The sequence below is a fragment of the Rhineura floridana genome, chromosome 2, assembly GCF_030035675.1.
Source record: "Rhineura floridana isolate rRhiFlo1 chromosome 2, rRhiFlo1.hap2, whole genome shotgun sequence".
Classification (NCBI taxonomy): Eukaryota; Metazoa; Chordata; class Lepidosauria; order Squamata; family Rhineuridae; genus Rhineura; species Rhineura floridana.
In genome coordinates this window covers 163,169,361-163,193,142 of record NC_084481.1, presented here as the reverse complement: position 1 = coordinate 163,193,142, position 23,782 = coordinate 163,169,361, and the positions used below count along the sequence as shown (strand labels likewise).

The 23,782-nt window shown below is 44.7% G+C and overlaps 1 protein-coding gene across 1 annotated transcript in view; it reads right to left on the bottom strand.

Annotated features, from left to right (window-relative positions):
• Positions 1–8,304, bottom strand: part of TTC9 (tetratricopeptide repeat domain 9) — a 38,734-nt gene extending 30,430 nt beyond the window's left edge. Inside the window, exon 1 of the mRNA XM_061611169.1 lies at positions 7,365–8,304. Coding sequence (XP_061467153.1) covers positions 7,365–7,755 — 391 coding nt within the window. The 5' untranslated portion in view covers positions 7,756–8,304. The remainder of the gene's footprint in view (positions 1–7,364) is intronic.
• Positions 8,305–23,782: the final 15,478 nt, after the last annotated feature.

Below are 23,782 nucleotides of genomic sequence, written 5' to 3'. Positions count from 1 at the left end.
CTTTGACCTTGCTGCAGCCTCCATCTCTGACTTTCCCTTGCAAAAAGTGTGATCTCCTCCCACATACGCTAACACAAACATGTTGTATACAGCATCCTGCATATTGTCTACTTGGTATCCTTGGTACTGCAGCAGGATTCAGAGCCTGTTCCTGAGTAGTACCTGCAGGCCTCCCAGACCCTGGGCCATAGGTACCGGTAGTAGGGGAGGTGCTGTGGGGTCTTTCCTTTTGCGTTATGTGTGAGAGGAGATGTGGACTGAGTTCTGTGACATCATCACGGCATGCCACTGGCGCCTTCCATGTGCACCTTCAGGGCCTCAGCAACAAGCAGCATCAGGATTGGTGAGTGGCAGGAGAATAGCCAGGGCTACAGTAGGAGTGGTTGATGGTGTGGGTACATTAGCTTTGGTTTCAAATATATTCTTGTGCTTTTGATTTAGCTGCTGAGAGAGCACAGGCTCATGGCTATGATACATTGGTGTCAAGAAAGTGATGGCGTAGTGACTTCTGGCTTGAGGTGTCCAGAGTATCTGTCTGTTACATTGGAAATGAATAGTCCTAGGAACAAAATAGTTGCCCTCACATCAAGCAGACTGAAATGCTTTAACATCACAGCAGGTAGGAATGGTTGTTTACACATGAGGATGCTTATCCGCCACCTCTGTTCCACGGCTCCAGGATGGCTGGTATTGCTGTGTTACTCTGACTTCCCTAGAGAACGTGTACACAAAACCAACTTCAACAGTTAAACTGTTGCAAATCACTGGGGAGATAGCAGCTTGGATATGAACTACAGCTGCTATAAAAGAGAAACATGTCTGTCTAAGAAAGCACATTCAGCAGCATTTCTCTTTATACATTATGATACTGAATCCAAAAGAATCTAAGTCCCTGATTCCACACTTATAGGCCTGATTCGCACATAATGCTAAGTCAAACCATGTCTAGGTGTGAATGAGCAAGCGGGCAGGTACTCCTTTCCTGGTCCCTCTTCAGCCACATTCCTTGGAACAAAGCCATGGTCTGACTTAGCAGTATATTCAGACTCAGGCTCATGGTTTGTCTCAGTCCAAACAAACTGCAATCTGTAGCCAATGTTGGTTCATGGCTGACCGCTGGTGGTTTGTCTGGAGGAGACAACTATGAGCTCAGGTTTGGATGGCATGCTAAACCAAACCATGGCTTAGCTCTGGGTAACATGGCAGCAGCAGGACTGGAGGAGGAGCAAAATGGCCACAGTTTCCCCTCTGATTACCCGCATGCTTGCTCATTCATGCTTAGCCATCGTTTGACTTGGTGTTACACGCGAACTGGGCCAACGTCATTAACATATATTAGAATCCTTCCTTCACTCATACACGCGCATGGAAAGGTTGAAATAGGTACAGTGTCTTATGACTTAAAGGCATTAGGGGGCAGGTAATCTGTGTTAAATTATCTTGTGTTTGAGTCCAGAGTGTTGGAAGGCTCAGGAACTAGAAGACTCTAAAAAATTATCTCACGTGGGTAGTTGCTCATAAGGCCCATTGAAGTCATGGTACTTAATTACAGGGTTAAGTGCCTAAGGCTGCAAACCTGTACATAAATACATGGAAGTAAGTCCATTTAGTCTATGGAAGTAAGGTTTCTTCTGAGTGAACATGCATAGGACTAGGCTGCACATGAAAGTTTCACAGGGTCTGCCCTCACAGTTTCAGCAAGCCACTGCTTTGGTATGTGGCGATACCGATCACAAACCTGACTTGAGGTTTGAATCCAGGTCTCTCCCAAGTCCATATATATTACACAGAAAACCAAACGGGCAACTTCTTCAGCTGAACATTGTTGAGATTCTTTAAGGGCATATGGAAATACCCACAGGACTTCCTTCCATATGGCAATAAACAAATGTGCAATGATGAGAGTACAGGCACTACAGTGGGACAGCAGGGGAAGGAAAACAGAGGTGAGGATGAGCTTCGTGGTACCTGCTTTCCCCAGCCCAAAGAGTTCCATGGTCACTCTGCTCATCTCATCTTCTTTAATGAATTAAGTGTGAGTGTGAGCAACATCACCTGCTTCTAGGAGAGGCAGATGAGAAGTGTTCCCTATTTTACATCCTTAGAAGTGTATTTAGCTGTAGGGCACTCTCCAAGCAGCCATCTCCTCACTCTTTTTCCCTCCTACTGGACACCATTGGTACGTAAACTCTGTCCCCCCGGAAAAGGGGGGCTTCTAGAACCAGAAATTAGACAATACCCTGACATTTTGTGTGTGTTTGACAATTTTGATATGCCATGTATATCAAAGGCACCATAAAAGCTCCCTTTAAACACTGTTTTGAAGTCAGTGCAGTTCAGCGGCAGGGGTTCATCTGTTCCAGACAAATTTTATAAGGTATGGAGCAGTCACAAGTGAAACACTGTTGGCCTGACCCACAAATAAATTATGCCAGGCTATTTGGATGTCAGCTAATTTAGTCTCATTAGCGTCAATGTATATCTATGTTCCTGTGATTTGTGGATGAGACTGCCCTTGCTGCTAAGGTTAATTATGGTGTCCTCTAACAAGCTGATAGTGTTGCACTGACATTGCAAAGTGACTTGGAATGTCAAGCTATGCAGGAAGGCAGTTTGGTGCATTCAGAAGAGCTATGACTGTCAGAGGTACTAAGATGTCAGAATCAATGGAACAGACCTGGATAGGATAGTGCAGGTCAGGACAAAGGGTATCTTTACACAGTTTTGAAAGCATTCTTACCATTATGATCAGACACCACCATCCTCCCCTGCACCTGATATACAAGAATATGTACTACCGTGTGATTGGTATCAAAAGGAAGACACACATAGTTGTCCCACTTGTCTTGCACACAAAATGATGTGCTCATAAACATCTGTGAATGAATGCACATTGTGCATAATTGCAGCAACTCCAAGTCATCAAGCTCTGTAGGAACATCTAGGAAAGTGGAAGAAATGCATTCTTCCTTTGTTGTAGTAAAATCTGGAAAGGGCAATATCAAAGGCATACAACAATCAGAAATAGCACATTGTATCATATGCTGCTATTGTGATGCAAAACAGTTCCAAGCATCCAGGCAGACATTTTCAGCAAGGGAACTTGCAAGCTCAGCAGAAAGACTACCAGTGTTGCCAAAACATCACCCAGTCTTTGCCATTCCAGATCTGTTTGATTGACATCTCTATATTGATGATCATGCAGATATTTTTTATCTATTTTTCAAAACTAGGGAGCACTTCAGCATTTGCTGAATTATTAACGCCATAGTCCTGACAATCTATAAGTATGAAGTACAATGTGAGATGGAAACAAATCAATGTATGTACAGTTGCTTTCCCCCTTTTTTTCACAAAAAAGGCAGAATTAGTCTTGGATGAGGATACCATTGTTGGAGCATACGTAAATATAAAGAATGGGGAGGGGAGGGGAACTCAATGTCATTTGAAATTCATTATAGAAATGTTCCGCTATAGCCAAAAATGTATGTTGGATGAAAAGAAGCCATATCTCACAGAATCGTAAGATGTGTTTTAAAAGAGGCTAATTGCGGCTTTCATTGCAAGCAAACCAGTTTCGACATTATAGCTCAAGGGGGAGTTCGCACATACATGTTGAACTGCAACGTCACAGGAGGGCTTGGATGCATGAAAAAGCTGCTGCAGATCAAACACCACAGATAGAGCTTGCATGTCATCTGCCAACATTCAGACACAATCCTTCTCAATAGTGGCTCTTCACTTGTTCAGCAGTGAGTACATGCATATGCGAAGCAGTCATTAGATGTATGGAGATCAATCATACCCGATTTAAAAGCATACCGAGGCAAAAAGCAGCTGTGCAAGAAGCAAAAGAGCGTCTCATAATTCTTGGCTTTCTCACATCTCCATCCTGTAAATGCAAAGTGTAATTCTATACCTGAAGCGGAGGGAAGATCCCTTACTAGGAGAAATTGTGCCTTTCTCCAGAGTTCCTGTAGGCAGGAGGAAAAAACTCAGAGGGGGCCACTTAAGAATTGGACAGGAAGAACTGCTCATAAGAGTGTGAAGGATGCTACTGCACAGGGCAGGCCTGGATTACACTGGCGAGCACAACATGGCAGTGACCTGCCTTTTCATCTCACGGTAGGAAACCTATTGCCAGACCTTTGGATCTGTGCCACTCTCAGCTATTGTAGCTCATAGGAGCAGGACATAACTCTCTCATTCAGCGGACCCTCTCTTGACAGGGTTTTCCATTTGTATTTCCACTACTCTAAGTGCTATGTGCTGCTTCTAACCAGTCTTAGCTATCCCATAGCTCTTCATCATGATGGTCATTTTTGGTTGTTAAGAATCACATGCCTTACATACAGTACAAAAGCAAATCTGTAAATGGAGAGCAACTGACATCCTTTTTATAAGGCTGTAGCACTCTTCTGCACACAAAAGTGTTTGATGCTTCTTAAACATTCAGAGCAGATATTTAATTAAACAAGTAATTAAAAGCTTACAAAAGAGGTCAAGACAAGAAAGAGAAACTTGCATATGAAATTGCTTAAATAATTATCTCTCCATTGTATGAGAGTGCATATGCATTAACTCACATGCACACACAGAGTTAAGGTCAGTTTTGGTACCAAGCAACCACTCTTTTTGGGCAAAGCTCTCACTTTAAGTCTACAATTTTGAGTAACTACTGCAGGAACAGAATGCGAAAATTCGTTCAATATATGCTCTCTCTCAACCATTTCTCTCCTCACCACCTTCACAAGTACTGTACTCAAGCAGCTGGCAATATCAAATGTAATGCAGTGATGTTGAAAAGATATGATAGCATCCACACAGCATTTTGAACATTGAAAGCACTTCAAGTATTTGAAGAACAATAGCCCTGTAAGGTAGGCCACTATTTCTCCATACTGCCAACAGAAAGAGACTGTGCCAAGAGAATGAGGGGCTTACCAAATGCCCCTTTCATAACTATGGTGATATTTGAACCCAGACTCTCCTTGTTCACAGCTCATGCTCTTAACTGCTATACTGTTCTAGTCACTAGCGGCATATTGTGGGTGACAGGGTGAATAGGAAATGAAAATGGAGGCTTTTTAAATATGTGGAGATTCCTCAAAGCTTTCAAATTGCACAAGGCTCTTCACCATAATTGCACACCAACATTTACTCTGACCAATATTGCAATTCAATTTATTCTTTTCTACACATCCAGGATTGGCCGCCAGTTCCTATAGGTGCCTCACAACCAGTACAAATTAAAATTTAACCAACCTTTTACATGTACAGTTTTTAAAAACAAAAACAAATGTGATAATCACTGATCCTAGGACAACTCTCTCTCTCTCTCTCTCTCTCTGTATTCCTCCTGCCAAACTACTGAACTGAAGCTATGGTAAAACAATTGCAGGAAGCAGACAGAGGAAATATACAAGGTCCAAGGACTGAAAGCACATTAAGGGTCCTGTCATCAAATTAGATGCCCCACAGAACTGCGTGTAGATTTTTACATAGCTCTGGAAAGACATAAGGAACACAAATGCTAACCCGCTGCATTATGGTTTGTTGTCACAGCTCTTATTAATCCTACAGAACATTAAGAGTTAGAACACTGCTAGTCATAGCTGTTGTTGAGTTTGCTGCTTTTAAAGAGAGATCTGCAGAATGCTGCACCCTCTCCTCCTCTCCCCTCCCCTCCCAACACAGTTATGAAAATATTCCTCTCCCCCCCCCTTGTGAAAATTCCTTCCCATTTCTCTTCTTTACTGAATCCTCTGGCTTAACCTCTTAGTCTTCTAACACAAATTACACCACAGCTGCAACATAGGAAACGACAAAGCGGGGCAGGAAGGGAAAACTTCCCCTTGGACAAGCAGCATGCCCTCCCCACTCCTCCATTGCTATAAGATAAGTAGCTCACACTCTTCTAAAATGCACGCCACCCCTGCTGAGCTCTCCTCTCTCCCCATTTTTGTGTTTTTAGACAGACAGATAGATAGACAGATGCTGCCACTGGACTGCATTCGTACTACAGGGGTAGCTGTGTCAGCTGCTAAAACAGCACCAACCACAAATAAACGCAAGTGCCTTAAGGACTAAGGGCCCTCCAGATATCCTTGGTATCGTGCCTATATGATGATTTGTGTTCATGGTGGTATTGGGGCGCTTACACGCAATCCTGTTTTCAATACTGTGTTTGTGCCTGCAAAAGTTCTGGGGTGGACATACTGCTTCATTTCCAATCAGTGCATGTCCTGTAGCTTCCTGATGAAACCCTGTAACATTTCATATAATGAATGATCCGACATTGTTTTTGTCCTGCGTTTGTTGCTCTATTTCAAAGAGCTTCCCTCTGGATGTCAATAACATTTGGGAAGCACCACAGAACTAATAATGTGGAATGATGTGTGGACAGCCCAGTCAACCCACCACTAATGTCCTATTGTTGCCTCAACGACATCTTGCAGAACACACCTGCAAAACAACAAAAAAACCACCAGTCTGGAGGGGCCCTAACAGATTTATTATGGTTTAAGATTTCCTGGAAGCCAGCCCACTTTGGCAGATGCGTGAAGTATTAGTCACAGTCAACAGATATCTAGCTATCTAGCTATCCTGAGGACAACACTTCAGGCATCTGACAAAGCAGGCTGTCCTCCACGAAAGCCTCTGCCAGGAGAAATCCGTGAGTCTTTATGGTGCCACAAGACAAGAGAGTTTTCTCCTCTTGTCCTTGCCTCTGTCTTCCCTCCCGCTGAAATTTCCCCTGCTGCTAGCATTTAAATGGAGGGTCCTCAGGGCAGGGACCTATCTGGCGGCTTATTTTCCTTTGTGGAAGTTCCGCCTACATCAGCTGCTTGATCGAGTTACTAGCAGGTTCTCATAGCAGCTCCTGTGCTTTCTGGCTGTTCGTAACAAGCAAGGTTAGAGGCAGAGGCCACACAGAAAGGAGACCTGAGAGAACTACCTGTCAGCCCCTGAGCCGACAGTGCGTATCGTTTGCCGTTGCCTGCCTGGCGGACGCCCTCTAAGACCCCTTGGAGAGGCTGGCTACCTCCGTACCTCTCCTGATCCTATGGAAAGAGGCGGTGACCTCCACGTTCACCAAAGTCAAGATTCTGCCAGGGACGGGGTAGGTGGGAGAACGGCATCTGCCATTGGTCCACTAGATCTCCTTAACAAACCTGCAAACGGCGGCTAGATCCGGCATTCCCCTCCCCATCTCCACAGCCACCGTCGGCGCCCCCCCCCGTCCCCGCGGTCTGCTCTCCACGCAAAGTTAATGGACCGCGCCGTCTGCGTGGCCTGGCCGAGAGCAGTGGCGCGCGCGCGTCTCCCTCCACAGGTCTCCAAAGGGAAAGAGGCTCGCTGACCTGCCAAGCTGTTGTAACAGTCAATCTCGATGCTCTCCAGTAGCCGGCTCTGCTCGCCGGTGAGGTTGCCCAAGGCGGCGGCGGCGGCGGGGGCCGCGGGGCCGGCGTCGCCGTGGTCCTCCTGGGCCAGCAGCAGCCCCTTCAGCTCCAGCAGCGCCCGGTGGTACTTGCCGATGGCTTCCCGGAATTTCTTCTCCTTGTAGCACTGCGCCCCTTGGCTCTTGAAGTCCAGCGCTCGGCGGATGAGCTCGTCCGGCTCCGCCGCCTGGCTGCCCTCTCGGTGCAGGGCGCCTGCCGGCGACCCGCTGGCGCTCAGGGCGCAGTGCCCGTCCCCGGCTCCCCGGCTGCCCGGGTTGGGCGTCCCCGCTGCCGCGGGGCTCTGCCTTTCCATGCCCGCCGCTGCCGCCGCTTCCTTCCTCCTGGCGCCGGCTCTCGGGTCCGGCGGGCGAGGAGGAAGAGAAGGAGGAGAAGCCGCCGCCGCCGCCTGCCTGCCTGCCTGCTGACGGAGAGACTCAGGCGGCGGCACAGCCTCCTGGCTTGCTCGGGCTGGTGCCGCCTCCTGGCTGGGCTCGGCTTCTCGCTCCCATCCTCCAGCCGCCGGGAGGGAGCTGCCGCCGCGCCTCTCTCTCTCTCTCTCTCTCCTCCTCTTGCAGGGTGTGTGGCTGGCTGGCTCCCGCGTTGGGCTATGATGGGGATGGGGACGGTGATGATGATGATGGTGGGGGCAATTATTGCTAACCCGGAAGGAGCTTCTCGCTTGGAAGCAGCAGGGAGGGGAGGGGGACGGCCAGGCAGGGATCCCTGACTGACTAACCTGAAGAAGAAGAAGAAGAAGAAGAAGGGAGCGATTATGTGGGGCGGGGGACTAAAGGCACACAGGAAGGAGCAGGGAATCTGTTAGGTAACGTGAGCAGAGCGAGCGAGCGAGAGGAGTGCACAAGACAGCAGGCAAAAAAAACCCCTCAACCCCGCATCCCACCTTTTTCGCTGTTTACAGCAAGCCACGCCAGCTCTTAAAGGCGCAGGAGGCCTTTTCTGAGGAGCGGGAGACAGAAGGAAGGTGGGGATGTCTTGTGACAGCGCTCGGCTTTAATGGGAGAGCGCTACATGTACGGCGCCTGCTCGTGGCCCACGGGCACAAAGGAGAGCGCTGCCTGCGACAGAACATGCGCTTCCTTCTCCAAAATGGTCGCTACTGAGTGGCTGGATTGGGAGAGGAAACTCAGCCAGTCACTGGGACTGTTGGGGGTCCAAACGTTGGAAGAAAGGGCAACAGAACATTTGTTCTCCGAGCATAGGAAGCTGCCTTGGACCAAGTCAGACCATCTGGTCCCTCTAGCTCAGTGTTGCCTACACTGACTGGCAGCAGCTCTCTAGAGTTTCAGGCAGGAGGCATTCCCAGGCTACCTGGAGACATCAAGGATCAAACCTGGCCCCTTCTACATGCAAAGCTCTGAACCTTAACCCTGTCCTTTGCCATCATCTCCTTCCTGTTCTGACTGCTCAAGGACGCCTGATGTGAATGGAGCATTCGCATGGAAGGGGCTCCTTATTTCAGAGTATTACAGAGAAACACATCAGCTCTGTGGTGTACCACAATCTGAAATGTTGATCCAGACATTCGTATTTCTTCTTTCAGGTTCTCCTTATCTCTTGTCATTCCTGTGCTGGCACAATCGCACACTCTCGCACAAATGTATCCACAACCCAGATTTCCCCCTCAAGTCAAAAGCCTCTTTCAGTCCCAAAGTGGCAAAATGCTTCAATTCTGTCCAGTTCCTCTGTTTAAGGCTGTGTCCAAATGACACGTTTGCTGTGTTTCCACTATACCTCAAGTGGGGTCTATGGGAGTTCTAGAAAGGCTGTCCAAACCAGGGGTGGAGGAGGAATTCAGTTTGCTTTTCCCAGTGGACCAATCTAGTTTGACAATTCTGAGTTTGCTTGCAAAACAGAACACAATGATCAGTCAGATTATGCACTTCTCCAGATTTTGTGATGCAGTTCCAATCCCCCAAATTATATATATATATTAAAAAACATACAAATATGTATTTTAGGGGAAATGCATTGAGAAATATTAAGAAATTTGTATTTTGTGGGAAGACTGCATACAAAACGTATCAAAAATGTGTATATTTTACCTGCAGATTTTGTGTGCATTCTTTTGGAAAGTCCACAATAAAATGGGACACGCTGAATGCATGGTTGAGCACCAGTGAAACTGACACTAAATTAAGTTAGGCTGGTCCATCCATCCTTTGTCCAAACACAGTGATGGCTAGCGGTTCCATGTCAGTGGGGCAGTGGAATCAGATCCGATTTTTATCCACACTTTCAAGAAGCTGTCTAAGGTGCTTACCTTTTTACCTGACTGCTTCCTTTTTACCTGACTGCTTCCACCTGAGTGTGCTGATCCGAGACTGGCCCAAGTCTGCCTCACAAAAAGACATGTGGTGTGCATGAAGGGCTGTTCTGATGGCGGTCCCATTCCACTGGAGAGTCATATTTCTAGGGTTGGATTTAAAATTCAGGCTGCTCAATTAAAGTGAATTTGCAGCTCTTACGCAACAAACCTGGTCCTCCTGCCCCATCAGACTTTTTGCAGAAAGTTAATTGATGGGAAAACTCTCATTCATTTCAATGGAGCACGTCTGTTTCCTGATTGTGCTCTATATTTTTAAACTTTATTATTATTGTTGTTGTTATTTATAGAAGTACAGTAGAAGTGAGCAGCTTTTGAAAAGAAAACAATGATGCAGACCAGGTATTAAATACAGTTGACATAAGCTCATTTGGCATATGATAATGCTAGCTTATCAACCAGTGGGGTAGTAATTAATTTTGAAGTGCAGGGGGTCATCATGACAGCCCCCATAGCTGAGAGTGCCACCATTGCTGCCCTCCAGTATCTGCCATTTGAAGCAGTTGACTCACTCAACCTAATGATGGGGCTGGTCCTGTCAATATTGTGCTATGTACTGCTGATTTTTGCAAACAATTTTGCAAAGTGTTATCATTAGCATGAAGTAAGAACCCCATCAAAGAAAAGGAAAAAGAGTATCCAGCCTCTGCTTGATTATTTTCCTATTTCTCTCACTTTAGCTACGCTAATCTGCCACAGTGTAAGAACATAAGAAGAACCCTGTTGGATCAGGCAAAAGGTTCATCCAGTCTAGCATTGTTCTCACAGCGGCCAACCAGATGCTCACAAACAGGACCTGAGTGCAGCAGCACTGCCCCTACTATAAGCATACTCCCTGCTATAAGCATGCTTGAAAGCCTTATTAGCACCTCTTTCACTTGCCAGAGCAAGGAAAATCCATAAATTATCCTGGTGCAGTGACAGATGATGTGATTGCTCCTGCTCTGAAAAAGTACCAAAGCCCTCTCAAGATTAGCAGTTTCCCCAAGCTACCCAAGGTTCCCTTTTCTTCTAAAACATCTTATCGATATTTGCCTAGCCCTTAGTACTTGCTGAAAAGGACCTCCTCTGGAGATGTTCACATCAGCTCCATCATTTACTTCTTGTTATTTAAAATCTTGACTGCTTGTGCATGATCTAGAAATCGCATGAAGAGTTTTCATATGTATATGCATGCATGAATGCATGGACATATAAGATAGATTGCAAATAAATATAGACTGCAAATAGTTATAGGTGTAATTAAAAAAGGTAAAGGCTTGGGGTGTGTGTGTTTATGCAACAAAAGATGGTGTGTGTGATAGAAAATAGAACCAGAATATGTGAGCCTTAATCATGTATATTATAGACAGTGTGTGGGTGACTCATAGAAATTAGAGACAAAATTCCTATGACATTGCCTTTAGTCATCTTTTGGCAACAATCTCCAATTCAGGTATAAACGACTCAATCAATCTCTTTGTTGATGGTGTTTAACTGCATTTTGATGAATTCCATGCAACAAAATGCACCGGGCTGAATTTTGTAATGTTATCTTTCCCTAAGGGGGAAAAGGAAATTGTCCAAGGGAGTTAGTGATATTTTCATTGTAGTGGGTGTCAACACTTATCTGACACTGTCCAGAAGAAACAAGGCAGCCAATTCCTACAGTGCTTGAGGGGGAAGAAGGCAGTGCAGGACACACTTTCTCAAACATGGCAGGATTTACTAGTGCAGAAAAAACTAGACAAATAAAGTCTGGAAACTGAAATAAAATAAGGGGTGGAAGCACATAAACAACAGATAAAGAATTTAAAAAACAACATGGCAGGGCTATAGACCAGATCAATGATGAAGTCTTTGTGTTTTGTATTATAAATGCCACATTTCTCCCATGAACTCTCTGGTTAGTCAAGAGGATTTTAATCTACTGTCTCTAAGCTATATAACTGAGCAGACATTTTCTCTGCCTGAGGAGCTACTGAAGAACATCAGCTTTACAATACAAAGGATCTTGCATTTTGTATGATGGTTGAGCCAAATCTAGTGTAACAGTGAAGAGAGCACTGAGCTTGGAGCTGAGGCCCTGGCTCCAAAGTCCAGCTGGGGCATAAAATCACATGATGTCTACCATGAGCAAATTGTTCTCAATTGCCTGTGGTTAAATAGACAAGCGGAGACAGGGAGAGGAGGGTGCCCTATTCCAGGTTAGTAAGGGTTCTAGGCCAGTATTGTGCACCCTCTGGCTGGCAATGGCCCTCCAAGGTTTCAAGCAGAGCAGAGGTCTTTCACATCACCTGCTATGACAGGAATGGGGAACCCTTGGCCCTCCAGATATTACTGAACTACAAGTCCCATCAGCCCCAGCAAGCATGGCCAATGGCCAGGGACGATGGGAGTTGTAGTTCAGCAACATCTGGAGACCCAAAAGTTCTCCACCTCTGCGCTATGTGATCCTTTTTTTTTAAGTGCAGGGATGACTCAAGACATTTTGCTGCCTGAGGTGGATAAGTTGGCAGCCACCATTCCATGTGCCAGAAGCCAACCAGACTGGCAGCTGAATTTATTTCAATGCTGACAATGAGAACATTCACCACACCACCACATGGAAGCAAATTAGCACAGGTAGAGATGGGGGGCGGGACTGAGAGCCAGTGTGGTGTAGTGGTCAGAATGTTGGACTACGACCTGGGAGACCCGAGTTCAAATCCCCACATAGCCATGAAGCTCACTGGGTGACCTTGGGCCAGTCACTGCCTCTCAGCCTCGGAGGAAGGCAATGGTAAACCCCCTCTGAATACCGCTTACCATGAAAACCCTATTCATAGGGTCGCCATAAGTCGGAACGACTTGAAGGCAGTCCACTTCCATTTCAGAGATGGGGGGGGGAGTTCATTTGTTCTGTTTGCATTTGAATGCAAACCTATTACTCTGCACTTTCCAAGCCAATACATGAACCCAGAGATAGCTATCCTTCAAAATTTGCACTTTTTCAGATTTTGTGATACAATTTTCTAGCCAAACATTACAAAACTGCATGTATCAACAGAAATGGCACATAAAAATGTGTATATTCATGAAAATGACATACAAAATGCCGTATATTAGGGAAATTTCTTGCAAACATGCATAGGGCAGCAATGTGCACTTTTTACATGCAGTCTATCCATGCAGCCTTTGACGATCACAGTATTTTTATTTATTTATGTATTTGATCCCATTTATGAATTGCTTTCTATGAAACATAGAGAAGTGATTTTACACAGTAAAAAGTAACATCAACAATAACAGCAATTAAAAACAATTCTACATGTAAAAACAATTCCATATATTAATTAAAAACCATTATTTCTACAGACTCTTGGTTAGCTAAAACCTGGGACACTGCAAGCATGGCTAAATTAACAAATTTAGTCGAGTAAGAGAGGGTAGACAACGAGAAACTACTTTTATAGAGAAATTGAGTCTGTCTATTTCACACTGGAATAACAAGGTGCAAGATTCAGTAAATCCATATTTTTATTGGGAGAAATTTATGAGCTAAGGATAGAGAGAATATATGAATAAAAGAGCTGGGAAAGGGATTATTGTTGAGTTATTTTCTCTTGGAAATGTGATGTTATTGAACTCCAGCTAATGCTTAATTGGTGACCTGATTGGTGATATGATAGATGATTGTTGTTGTTATATGCCTTCAAGTCAATTATGACTTATGGTGACCCTATGAACCAGTGACCTCCAATAGCATCTGTTATTTTTAAAGGAAATATAGATAATTTTAAAGGAAATATTGATAAATGAAAGGAAATATTGATAAATGAAAGGAAATATTGATAAAATTATCATTCTTAATATTGATAGTTTAGTAGGTTTTTTTAATTGTTTTTGAAAATAGCAGCAGAAAATTGCTACATAAAAATCCAATCCTCAACGAGGTTTTGTTGTTACATGCCTTCAAATCAGTTACGACTTATTTGCAACCCTATGAATCAGCGACCTCTGATAGTATCTGTTAGAAACCATCCTGGTCAGATCTTGTAAGTTCAGGTCTGTGGCTTCCTTTATGAAATCAATCCATCTCTTGTTTGGCCTTCCCCTTTTTCTACTCCCTTCTGTTTTTCCCAGCATTATTATCTTTTCTAGTGAATCACGTCTTCTCATGATGTGTCCAAAGTATGATAACCTCTTATCTGCTTTTTTCACAGTCCAACTTTCACATCCATACATAGAGATCGGGAATACCATGGTCTGAATGATCTTGACTTTAGTGTACAGTGATACATCTTTGCATTTGAGGACCTTTTCTAGTTCTCTTATAGTTGTCCTCCCCAGTCCTAGCCTTCTACTAATTTCTTGACTATTGTCTCCATTTTGGTTAATGACTGTGCCAAGGTATTGACAATCCTTGAACAGTTCAATGATAGATGATATTATTGTTATATATTAAATTATATTTATGGATTGATGATGTAATTCTTTATTATATATCAAAAATGTATTTATAACTAATACTTTAGCGACTGGGTAGAATTATATTGTATTGAAAATATTGCTTATATATATATATGACAGTTTTGAAAGCAACAAACAGAACTTCACTCAAGCTTGCTCTGGATCCCTATAACAGCATTTGTATGTTGGCAGCTGATGAAGGCAGAAGCTGAAACGTTTTGTTAATATAATAAAAACCTCTGTTTGGTTAATCACAATTACGTTCATATATATATATATATATATATATATATATATATATATATATATATATATATATGAGAGCCAGTGTGGTGTAGTGGTTAGAGTGTTGGACTACAACCTGGGAGACCAGGATTCGAATCCCCACACAGCCATGAAACTCACTGGGTGGCCTTGGGCCAGTCACTGCCTCTCAGCCTCAGAGGAAGGCAATGGTAAACCCCCTCTGAATACCGCTTACCATGAAAACCCTATTCATAGGGTCGCCTATAGGGAATATATATATTCCATATATAAAAAACAGTTCCATCACAGATACAGACTGGGATAAAGATCTTCACTTAAAAGGCTTGTTTTTCCCCAAAACATCACACGATTCTTTATATAAAATGGAAACACAGGAATCTGGGTCCGTGGACACCTATTTGTCTGGCGGTTTTGAATTTTCAAAGCCCTGACTCATAGGTTGGAATGACTTTTTGACTCACCTCATATCTAAGTCTGCAACTTGCGTTTTTGGTGTGATACATCAACTCAAGTTTTAATAATAATTTACATTCCCTTTGATTAATTGGTGGGGCTGATTCTGGAATATGAGATCCTGCGCAAGTTACACAAATCCACCAAGCCTCTCTTCCTTCCAGAAAATGTGTATAGGGAACAAAACTCCCCCTCTCCAACTTACAGTCTTTATGAAAGGACATAATTTGCTTTACAAAAAGAAATGGACACATCTGGATTATTTTCTTCTAAGACTAAGAGTTACTAGCATGGTGATGTGAGAGTGATTTTCATATCAATATCAAAATGTATTTTAAATCTAAATATTTAACAATCTTACATAAGGAAGAACTACCCATCCTTCAGGATCCTAAAGAGAGGCATCTTCAATTAAGGCTTTGCAATACATAAATATACTTAAATGTAATAACTAATCAGTCAGTTGGTTGATCGGTCACACCTGAATCTTGTCCTTGTTCCAAGCACTTCCATGCAAGTTTTCAATGCTATCCTCACAAAAGCAACCTTGTGATGTAGATTAGGCACAGAGATAGTGACTAGCTCAAGGTCATCTGGTAAACTTCATGGCTTTGCGGCTTTGCGAATTTGCAGAGCACTTCCAGGATAAGATTGCTTGCATCCGTCGGGACTTAGACTCTGATGTTATGACAGATGACTCCATTGAAGTGTCCAGAGCGCGGTCTTGTCCTTCATTGTTGGATGAGTTTCAGTTGGTGCAGCTCGAGGAAGTGGACAAGGTGCTTGGAATGGTGCGGGCGACCACGTCTGCCCTTGATCCTTGCCCATCTTGGCTGGTGAAGGCCAGCAGGGCTGTAACCACCGGCTGGGCCAAAGAGGTGATAAACGCCTCCTTGAGAGAGGGAGTAGTCCCTGGTAGTCTCAAGGAGGCAGTAGTGAGACCTGTTCTAAAGAAACCTTCTTTGGACCCAGATATTTTGAACAACTATAGACCGGTGGCGAATATCCCTTTTTTGGGCAAGGTCCTGGAGCGGGTGGTCGCCGGCCAGCTCCAGGCGCTCTTGGATGAAACCGATTATCTGGATCCGTTTCAATACGGTTTTAGGCCTGGTTTTGGCACTGAAACAGCCTTGGTCGCCCTGTATGATGACCTTTGTCGGGAGAGGGACAGAGGGAGTGTGACTTTGTTGATTCTCCTTGATCTCTCAGCGGCGTTTGATACCATCGACCATGGTATCCTTCTGGGGAGGCTCGCGGAGTTGGGAGTTGGGGGCACTGCTTGGCAGTGGCTCTGCTCCTACTTAGCGGATCGTCGCCAGAAGGTAGTGCTTGGGGAACATTGCTCGACACCCTGGACTCTCCATTGTGGAGTCCCTCAGGGGTCGGTCTTGTCCCCCATGCTCTTTAACATCTACATGCAGCCTCTGGGTGCGGTCATCAGGAGTTTTGGAGTGCGTTGCCATCAGTACGCTGATGACACGCAACTCTACTTCTCCTTTTCACCTTCTTCAGGTGAGGCTGTTGATGTGCTGAACCGTTGCCTAACCGCGATAATGGACTGGATGAGAGCTAATAAACTGAAACTTAAAGACTGAGACACTGTTGGTGAGCTCTTTACCTGCCCAGATGGTGGATGTTCATCCTGTTCTAGATGGGGTTACACTCCCCTTGAAGGAACAGGTTCATAGCTTGGGGGTCCTTTTTGACCCTTCCTTGTCGCTTGAGGCTCAAGTGGCCTCGGTGGCACGGAATGCGTTTTACCATCTTCGCTTAGTAGCCCAACTACGCCCCTATCTGGACAGTGACGATCTCGCCTCAGTTGTTCACGCTCTGGTAACCTCTAGACTGGACTACTGTAATGCGCTCTACGTAGGGCTGCCCTTGAAGACCGTTCGGAAACTTCAGCTAGTGCAAAATGCGGCAGCCAGGTTGTTAACGAGGACCCACTGGTCTGCGCATATAACACCTGTCCTGGCCCGCCTGCACTGGCTGCCTATTTGTTTCCGAGCCATTCAAGGTGCTGGTTTTGACCTATAAAGCCTTACACGGTGTGGGACCACAATACCTTGTGGAACGCCTCTCCCGCTATGAACCTACCCGTTCACTTCGTTCAATATCCAAGGCCCTCCTCCGGGTACCAACTCATCAGGATGCCCGGAGGATTGTTATTAGATCTAGGGCCTTTTCTGTAGTGGCCCCCGAACTGTGGAACAGCCTACCTGTGGAGATACGCCTGGCGCCTTCGGTACTTTCTTTTAGGCGCCAGGTTAAGACCTGGCTATACTCCCAGGCATTTTAATGTTCAATGTGTTTCATTTATTTTTTTTTTCCGTTTAACTTGTTGCTGATTTTATTGTAATTTTATTGTAATATTGTATTTTAATCTTGTTTTGTTCACCGCCCAGAGAGCTATTCGCTATGGGCGGTTTAAAAATGAAATAAATAAATAAATAAATAAATAAATAAAATAAATGGCTGAGTTGGGATTTGAACCACGCTTTCTCTATCTGGCATACAATGCCTTCCCCATTAATAGCCCATCAAACAACCAATTACAAATCTTTTAACTGATTGACAACCCTGTTGGTATTGTTATAGGATGAGGGGGGTTTGGTCTGGATTATGTCTTTGAGTCACTCCTAGAAGAGATTAAATTGGTGTTCCCGGAGCAAAGGGAATGGGAGTGCCAGCAAAGGCAGGAGGCGCAACAGCAGAGTGGGACAGGCAGCAAAGGGAGCTGATGTTCTAGCAGCTTGAGAGCATCTCTGAAGAAGGAGATCCCCATATGAGGACATGAGGGCCCTGCCTGAACTGCTGCTACAAGGGGCTGAGATTGACCCAGAAGCTCAGCTGCAGAGCACCCAGACTGGGGTGGCTAAAGAGATCCAGGAAGTAGAAGGGCAGTTGAAGGGCTTGGGCTGCACAGAGTTGCTATTGGTAGCGGAGGAGGAAGAGGCATTGACTGCCCAGGAACCTGCTAATGGAGAAGATCCTTGGAAAGCCTGAAGTGAGGCCCCAAGGAGTGGAGGGGGCAGGCCAGAAGGGGAGAATGAAAGTGCCTCAGAGAAGAGTGAACTACAGGCTGGAGATGAGCTGCTTCCAATAGATTTCTTCACTCCATGTGTGCCAGCTGTGGAAGAAAATGTGCAGGGTGAGCAGTGGGGAGCCATGTGTACAAGCGTGAGAGGAACCCCCAGTGCCTGTAGAAATGGGTGAGATAAAATCCTTGAGTGACTTTGCCCCTTGGGTGCCCCTTTAAGGAAACTGCAGCAGCAAAGGGTCACCCAGGGTCCTGTGAGTTTTGCGGACAAGAGGCACTGGGAGAGTTACTTGCCTTTGTTTGGGCCTATGATTTAGTCTGGAAATAGTGAGAGTAGACAGAGACGAAAACGTTTGGCTGCCAACCTGAGTGGAAAAGGCCAGCTCGTCCTGAAGAAAACACCCCCAGATAAAGAGTTGTGGTAGAACTTTGATTTAGGTTTGGAACAGGGGATGAATTGGTCCGGCCTAAGCACTTGTCCCAAGGCAGTGAGAGGGAGAAAGATGGACAAAGTCTGCAGGGTGCCATTGAAAGGGCAGATGTGCCCCTGGAGATGTGTCCCAGGATCCTTCATGCAGCAGCAGAGATCAACTTGGACTGGGAACTTCCTGAAACCCCAACACAAATATCCACGCAGGCAACTGCATGGTTTGGGGGTGGGGTTTGTGCTTTTGGTACTGTTTTCTGATTTGCTGTAGGGATCCATCCCAATAGTCTTGGTATTGGTTTTGTAGTGCTTTTGGTTTATGCTGTTTGCATGCTAGTGGTGATGGAAACTGTTTAATGATTTTTAGTAATTATTCTGATAGCTTTCTGCAATAAGTTTTTATGTTTAAGATATGCTATAGTGTGCCTATTAGATTTTGTGTGTGTGCACATGCACACATGCACCTGTTTAGAACAGCAAGGGAAAATGTATGTGCTTTTGAGGGCTGCTTAGCCTGAATGGATTGTAATGAACTGAAAAGTGGCTTTTAAGGAATGGGTTACTTTGTACTGGTATTGAGTGAAAATGTTACTGTACCATAATTACGGGCTGTTGATGATGTATATTTCAGTGTTATTATTAACTTGTGTTACTTCTGCACAGGGAAAGCTATTATTCTGTTGTTTGTTTGTAGGTCTGGGACAGACCTTTTTCAGGGGAGTGGATAGTTTTATAGGATGGGGGTGGTTGGTCTGGATGTTTTCTTTGGGTCCTCTTCCAGACTGTGATTTTGAATCTGTAGAGACAGAATTGTAGTAGAGAAATCTCCTGTACTGGTTAAAGTTAACCAGTTTCTTCGTTATGTGGGTCTGTCAAGTACCTGATCTACATATTTAAAGACTTGGTCAAGAGCAGATGTGTTGCCATAGGGACAAATGATGCTCTACTAAGAAGGGTAGGTCTCCCCCCACCCTCATCCTGGAGCCATGAGGTAGCCTGTGTGTGTTTAGTTTAATCTCATGTGAAGCTGGACTGATTTGAAGTGGGAGCTGGAAAGAGAGACAGGCATGCCTCACTCTCTGAATCCAAAGCTGTGGCTTTGAGAGGCCTCCCCAGAGGCCTAATGGGGAAGCAAGATCTGTTGCGGAGTTAATGCTGTGAGCCTTCCCATCTTATGCTCAGGTTGTATATATGTATAAAATGGAAATGTACTGCCTTCAAGTCGATCACGACTTATGGCTACCGTATGAATAGGGTTTTCATGGTAAGCGGTATTCAGAGGGGGTTTACCATTGCCTCCCTCTGAGGCTAGTCCTCCCCAGCTGGCTAAGGCCTGCTCAGCTTGCCACAGCTGCACAAGCCAGCCGCTTCATTGTCCGCAACTGCCAGCTGGGGACAACTGGGCTCCTTGGGACTATGCAGCTTGCCCACGGCTGCACAGGTGGCAGGGCACGTAACCCCTGAGCCACTCACTGTGGGGGTGATCTTTAGCTGGCCCTTTACACCCAGGAGACACGAGCGGGGATTTGAACTCGCAGACTTTGGACTCCCAGCCAGGCTCTCCTGCCAGCTATGCTATACCAGCTGTTATATATGTTTAAATAAAACCATATATCCTAAAGATACCATAGCCTCCCCTGACCTTCATTACAAGGAAACCGAACCCTGAGTAAGCACTGGAACCCCTGGAAGTCTCTCACCACTCGTAGACTGGGGTAGACACAACAGTATGGTATCCATACTTTCTCACGAACTGTCCCGCCCACAATGGGAAGAACATTTTGCAAATCGTCCTTGTCAATCTGATCTTTCTACAGCTAGTCTAGACTAGGATACATGTGAGGACAAGACAAAGTAGAATGTGTTGATGTTTTTTATTGGACAGTTTTTTGGGGGGGAAAGGAATGTAACTATTTTCCAAGTAATTCCTTGAGTCACATGTTAAAGGCAATTCATTATTATTATTGTTGTTGTTGATATTAATAAATTATTATTATTATCATTAATAAATCTCTCAAAAGTATTGATAGTCTCACCAACAGTAGCAAACTCACACAATTTGATTTTTCATAATTTTTGCCTATTTCTGTCTGACTAAATGGACCTTTCCTCCTGCATACCTGGGCTATGTCAACATGCCTGAATGTCCCTGGGTATGATTGCCTGGCTGTCTGGAAGTGCCCCTGTGTCTGGATATACCTGAAAGTTCACTTAACTCATATCAAATTAGCATGCTTTGGCATTACTCAATAACTGGTCTGCTCAGAATCTGCTCAACATTCTTTTGCTATGTGGCTCATTGCAGTTTAATTGACAGGATTTGTGATGTAGGTTTCCTTCCTAGAGACCACAAAATTGACAAAAGGCTCAACCCATCAAATGTCAGTGAGAGAAGTGGCTTACATTCTGAGGCCTTGTCAGGTCAAGCTAGTCAATCAACATGTTCAAACCTTGATCTTTCACCTGAGCTGCACCAGATTCTTTGCAATGCTGAGCTCCATGAGTTCCCGTTCTGTTGCTGCTGAGCCCATGTTCTCCTGTCAGGAGTTTGGCTTTACAGTATTGGCACTGATGGCAGATTCCCTTCTGAGGTGAGGAACAGCTTTGGAGGAGGGTGGGGAGGGTGAATTTGTCATGATCAGGGGGCAAGGGGTTAAACCCCACTCCCTGTGTAGCAATCCTGATCCTGATCAGCTGCCTCCCTGCCCCCATGGATGTCCTTTAAAACTAAAGAACTAGACATGTTAAATGCAATCCATATTAAACTGTTATCATCTAGTTTGGCCCTCAGCCATCTCCCACTCACTCACCTCCTCCCAGCTAGCCACACTCCATCACAGATAGTCATAGGTGTTATGTAACACAGTGATGCTAAATAGCTAAAGCCCATCAATTTTGGGGGGAGCTGATAATGCCACTGGCAGTACATATCACATGCTGCAAAAGTGATAGCATATGCCGGATGTGGTTTTTTCCCCTTAACTGTAACTCTTTACCTATTAAAAAATGTTCTTTGCCCAACAGAGCCAAACTCCCTGCATTCAGATCTTTTGTTTGTTATTTAAACAAAGCAATTCATGTACATTTTGCAGTGTAAGCACAAAAAAAGGGAAAAAAAAGGGGGGGAGGCCACTTCCTCCAGGGAGCTTACACTCTAAAGCTTGGCTCAGTGGGGTGAGAACAGAGGAAGAAGAGGGAGGAGCAAAGCAGAGGGTATCAAGTGATGAATGGGACCAAATGCAGTCTTGTGTAGCCTTCTTGTTCTGTTGAAATTATGATTACTTAGGTTTTAAAGAATTAAAAACAGCCCGGTAAAACTCTTAAAGCAAAGCAAAACAAAACAAAAAGCTTGGGCATAGAGAGGGAGCTGGAAGATGACTCTGGTCAGGGTATCTTCAGCCTTTCCTTGTTTGCGACTGCCTCCTTAGTCTGCGTGTTTATGACCATAAGAGTTAGTGTTTGTTGACTTTAAGAATTTAAGGACACAATGCAAATAGGACAAAAAGTCTTTCCATGCCCATACATGACTAGAAATGTCCATCAAGCTACTTTTTGCAGAGCATATGCACATTCCAGGGCATGACAGAGAGAGAAAAAGATTACCAATGTGTTGATTTTGAAACACAGGCTGAGTATACACCGTGCCTTTAAAGAACATTTAAAGTACATTTCCCTAACCTCCCAAAGAATCCGGGAATGGCAGCTTGCCGCTCACAGAGATACAATTCTCAGCACCGTTAACAAAGTACAGTTATCAGATTTTTTTTGCGGGGGGGATGTGCTTTAAATGTGTTTTAGAGGTATGGTATGTACACAGCCTCATGTAGATTACTAAGCAGAAGAGTTTAGTCTCTGGACTGGAGAATTATTTGAGCATCTCTTATGGGGTAGCCATCTTATTTAGCAGAGACCAGAGAAGTCTTTGGGGGATGACATTTGAGGTAACTGGTAGGTTAGAAAATAAACACTACATGGGAGAGGCTCTGGCACCTGGGTTGCATGGCTCCTATCAAAAGAATGGTGGTAGGTCACCTAAATGCTTGCAGTTGTAATTTCAGAATAACCAGTCCTGATTCAGAGACATATTAGACACACACACACCACACCTAGTGCATTGTGGCACTATTATCCAGTCCAGGAAGAGTATAGATTAACCCAGTTCAGTACAGGATTCACTCCAATGCTTTGGGCAGGTCAGAAGAGGGGGAAGTTTCAGCAGTTGCATCTTCTCCAACCACTGCAGCATTATGATGGAAGCAGATGCAGTGCTAATTGGTTTGTCTTGATTTTATCCTCCCCCACCCACAGCTACACTAACAACATAAGAAGAGCAATAGTCGAGCAGTCAGTTTCTCACCGTGGCCAACCAGGTGCCTATGGGAAGGCCACAAGCAGGACATGAGCTCAAGAGCCCTCTCCCCCTTTTTCCAGAGGCATACACATATAAAGCCATTATGATTAAAATAGCCTCTGATAGACTTATCCGCCACGAATGCAGAGCTTGGAAAAGTTACTTTTTTGAACTACAACTCCCATCAGCCTCAGCCAGCATGGCCACTGGATTGAGCTGATGGGAGTTGTAGTTCAAAAAAGTAACTTTTCCAAGCTCTGCGAATTTGTTTAATCTCTTTGTAGTCATCTCGGTTGATGGCCATCCCCACATCTTATGGCGGCGAATTCCATATGTCCGCCACATGCTGTGTGAAAAAGTACTTGTTTTTGTCCGTCTTGATTCTCCCACTGTTCATCTTCATTGGATAAATCCCATATTCTAGTAGTATGAAAGAGAAACGTTCTCTCTATCCATTTTCTCCACTCTGAATTATATAATATACCTCAACCATGTTTTCCCCTCACCCCAATTTGCCTTTTCCCCCTGTCCCATTCTAGTGATGTATTTCTAGTTTAATTGTTCTACTGTTTTGATTTGTTCTTAAAGTAAACCGCCCTAGGAACATGACTGAAGGGTGGCATAAAAATACCTTGGTCAACAAATAAGGATGATTATGAAAGGTAAGTGAAAGTGCAGATATTCCTGGCTACTATTATTTTATAATGGAAAAAACCCTAAAGGGTTTTTAGAGGTCTTTGCACCCTCGTGACTCTGGAGACAAAAAGAGACTGCTAAAGATGTCAAACTGGGTGGACATGCTTAGCCCTGGGAGAATGGGCCTTTGGATAACTAAAGAGGTGGCCAAATACAGATGATGTGTTGCTGCATAGTCTAAATAGGTGGAGGTCCTTCTGGAAGAGGGTGAGTCTTTCTTCCCCGACTCCAGCTAGTGGTGATGTCACAAGGTACGTGTGTCCCTCAGTCCTGAATCTGGGTCTGAAAGTGACACAGAGAGGCCTTTCTTGCTGTCTGGAAGAACCCAGAG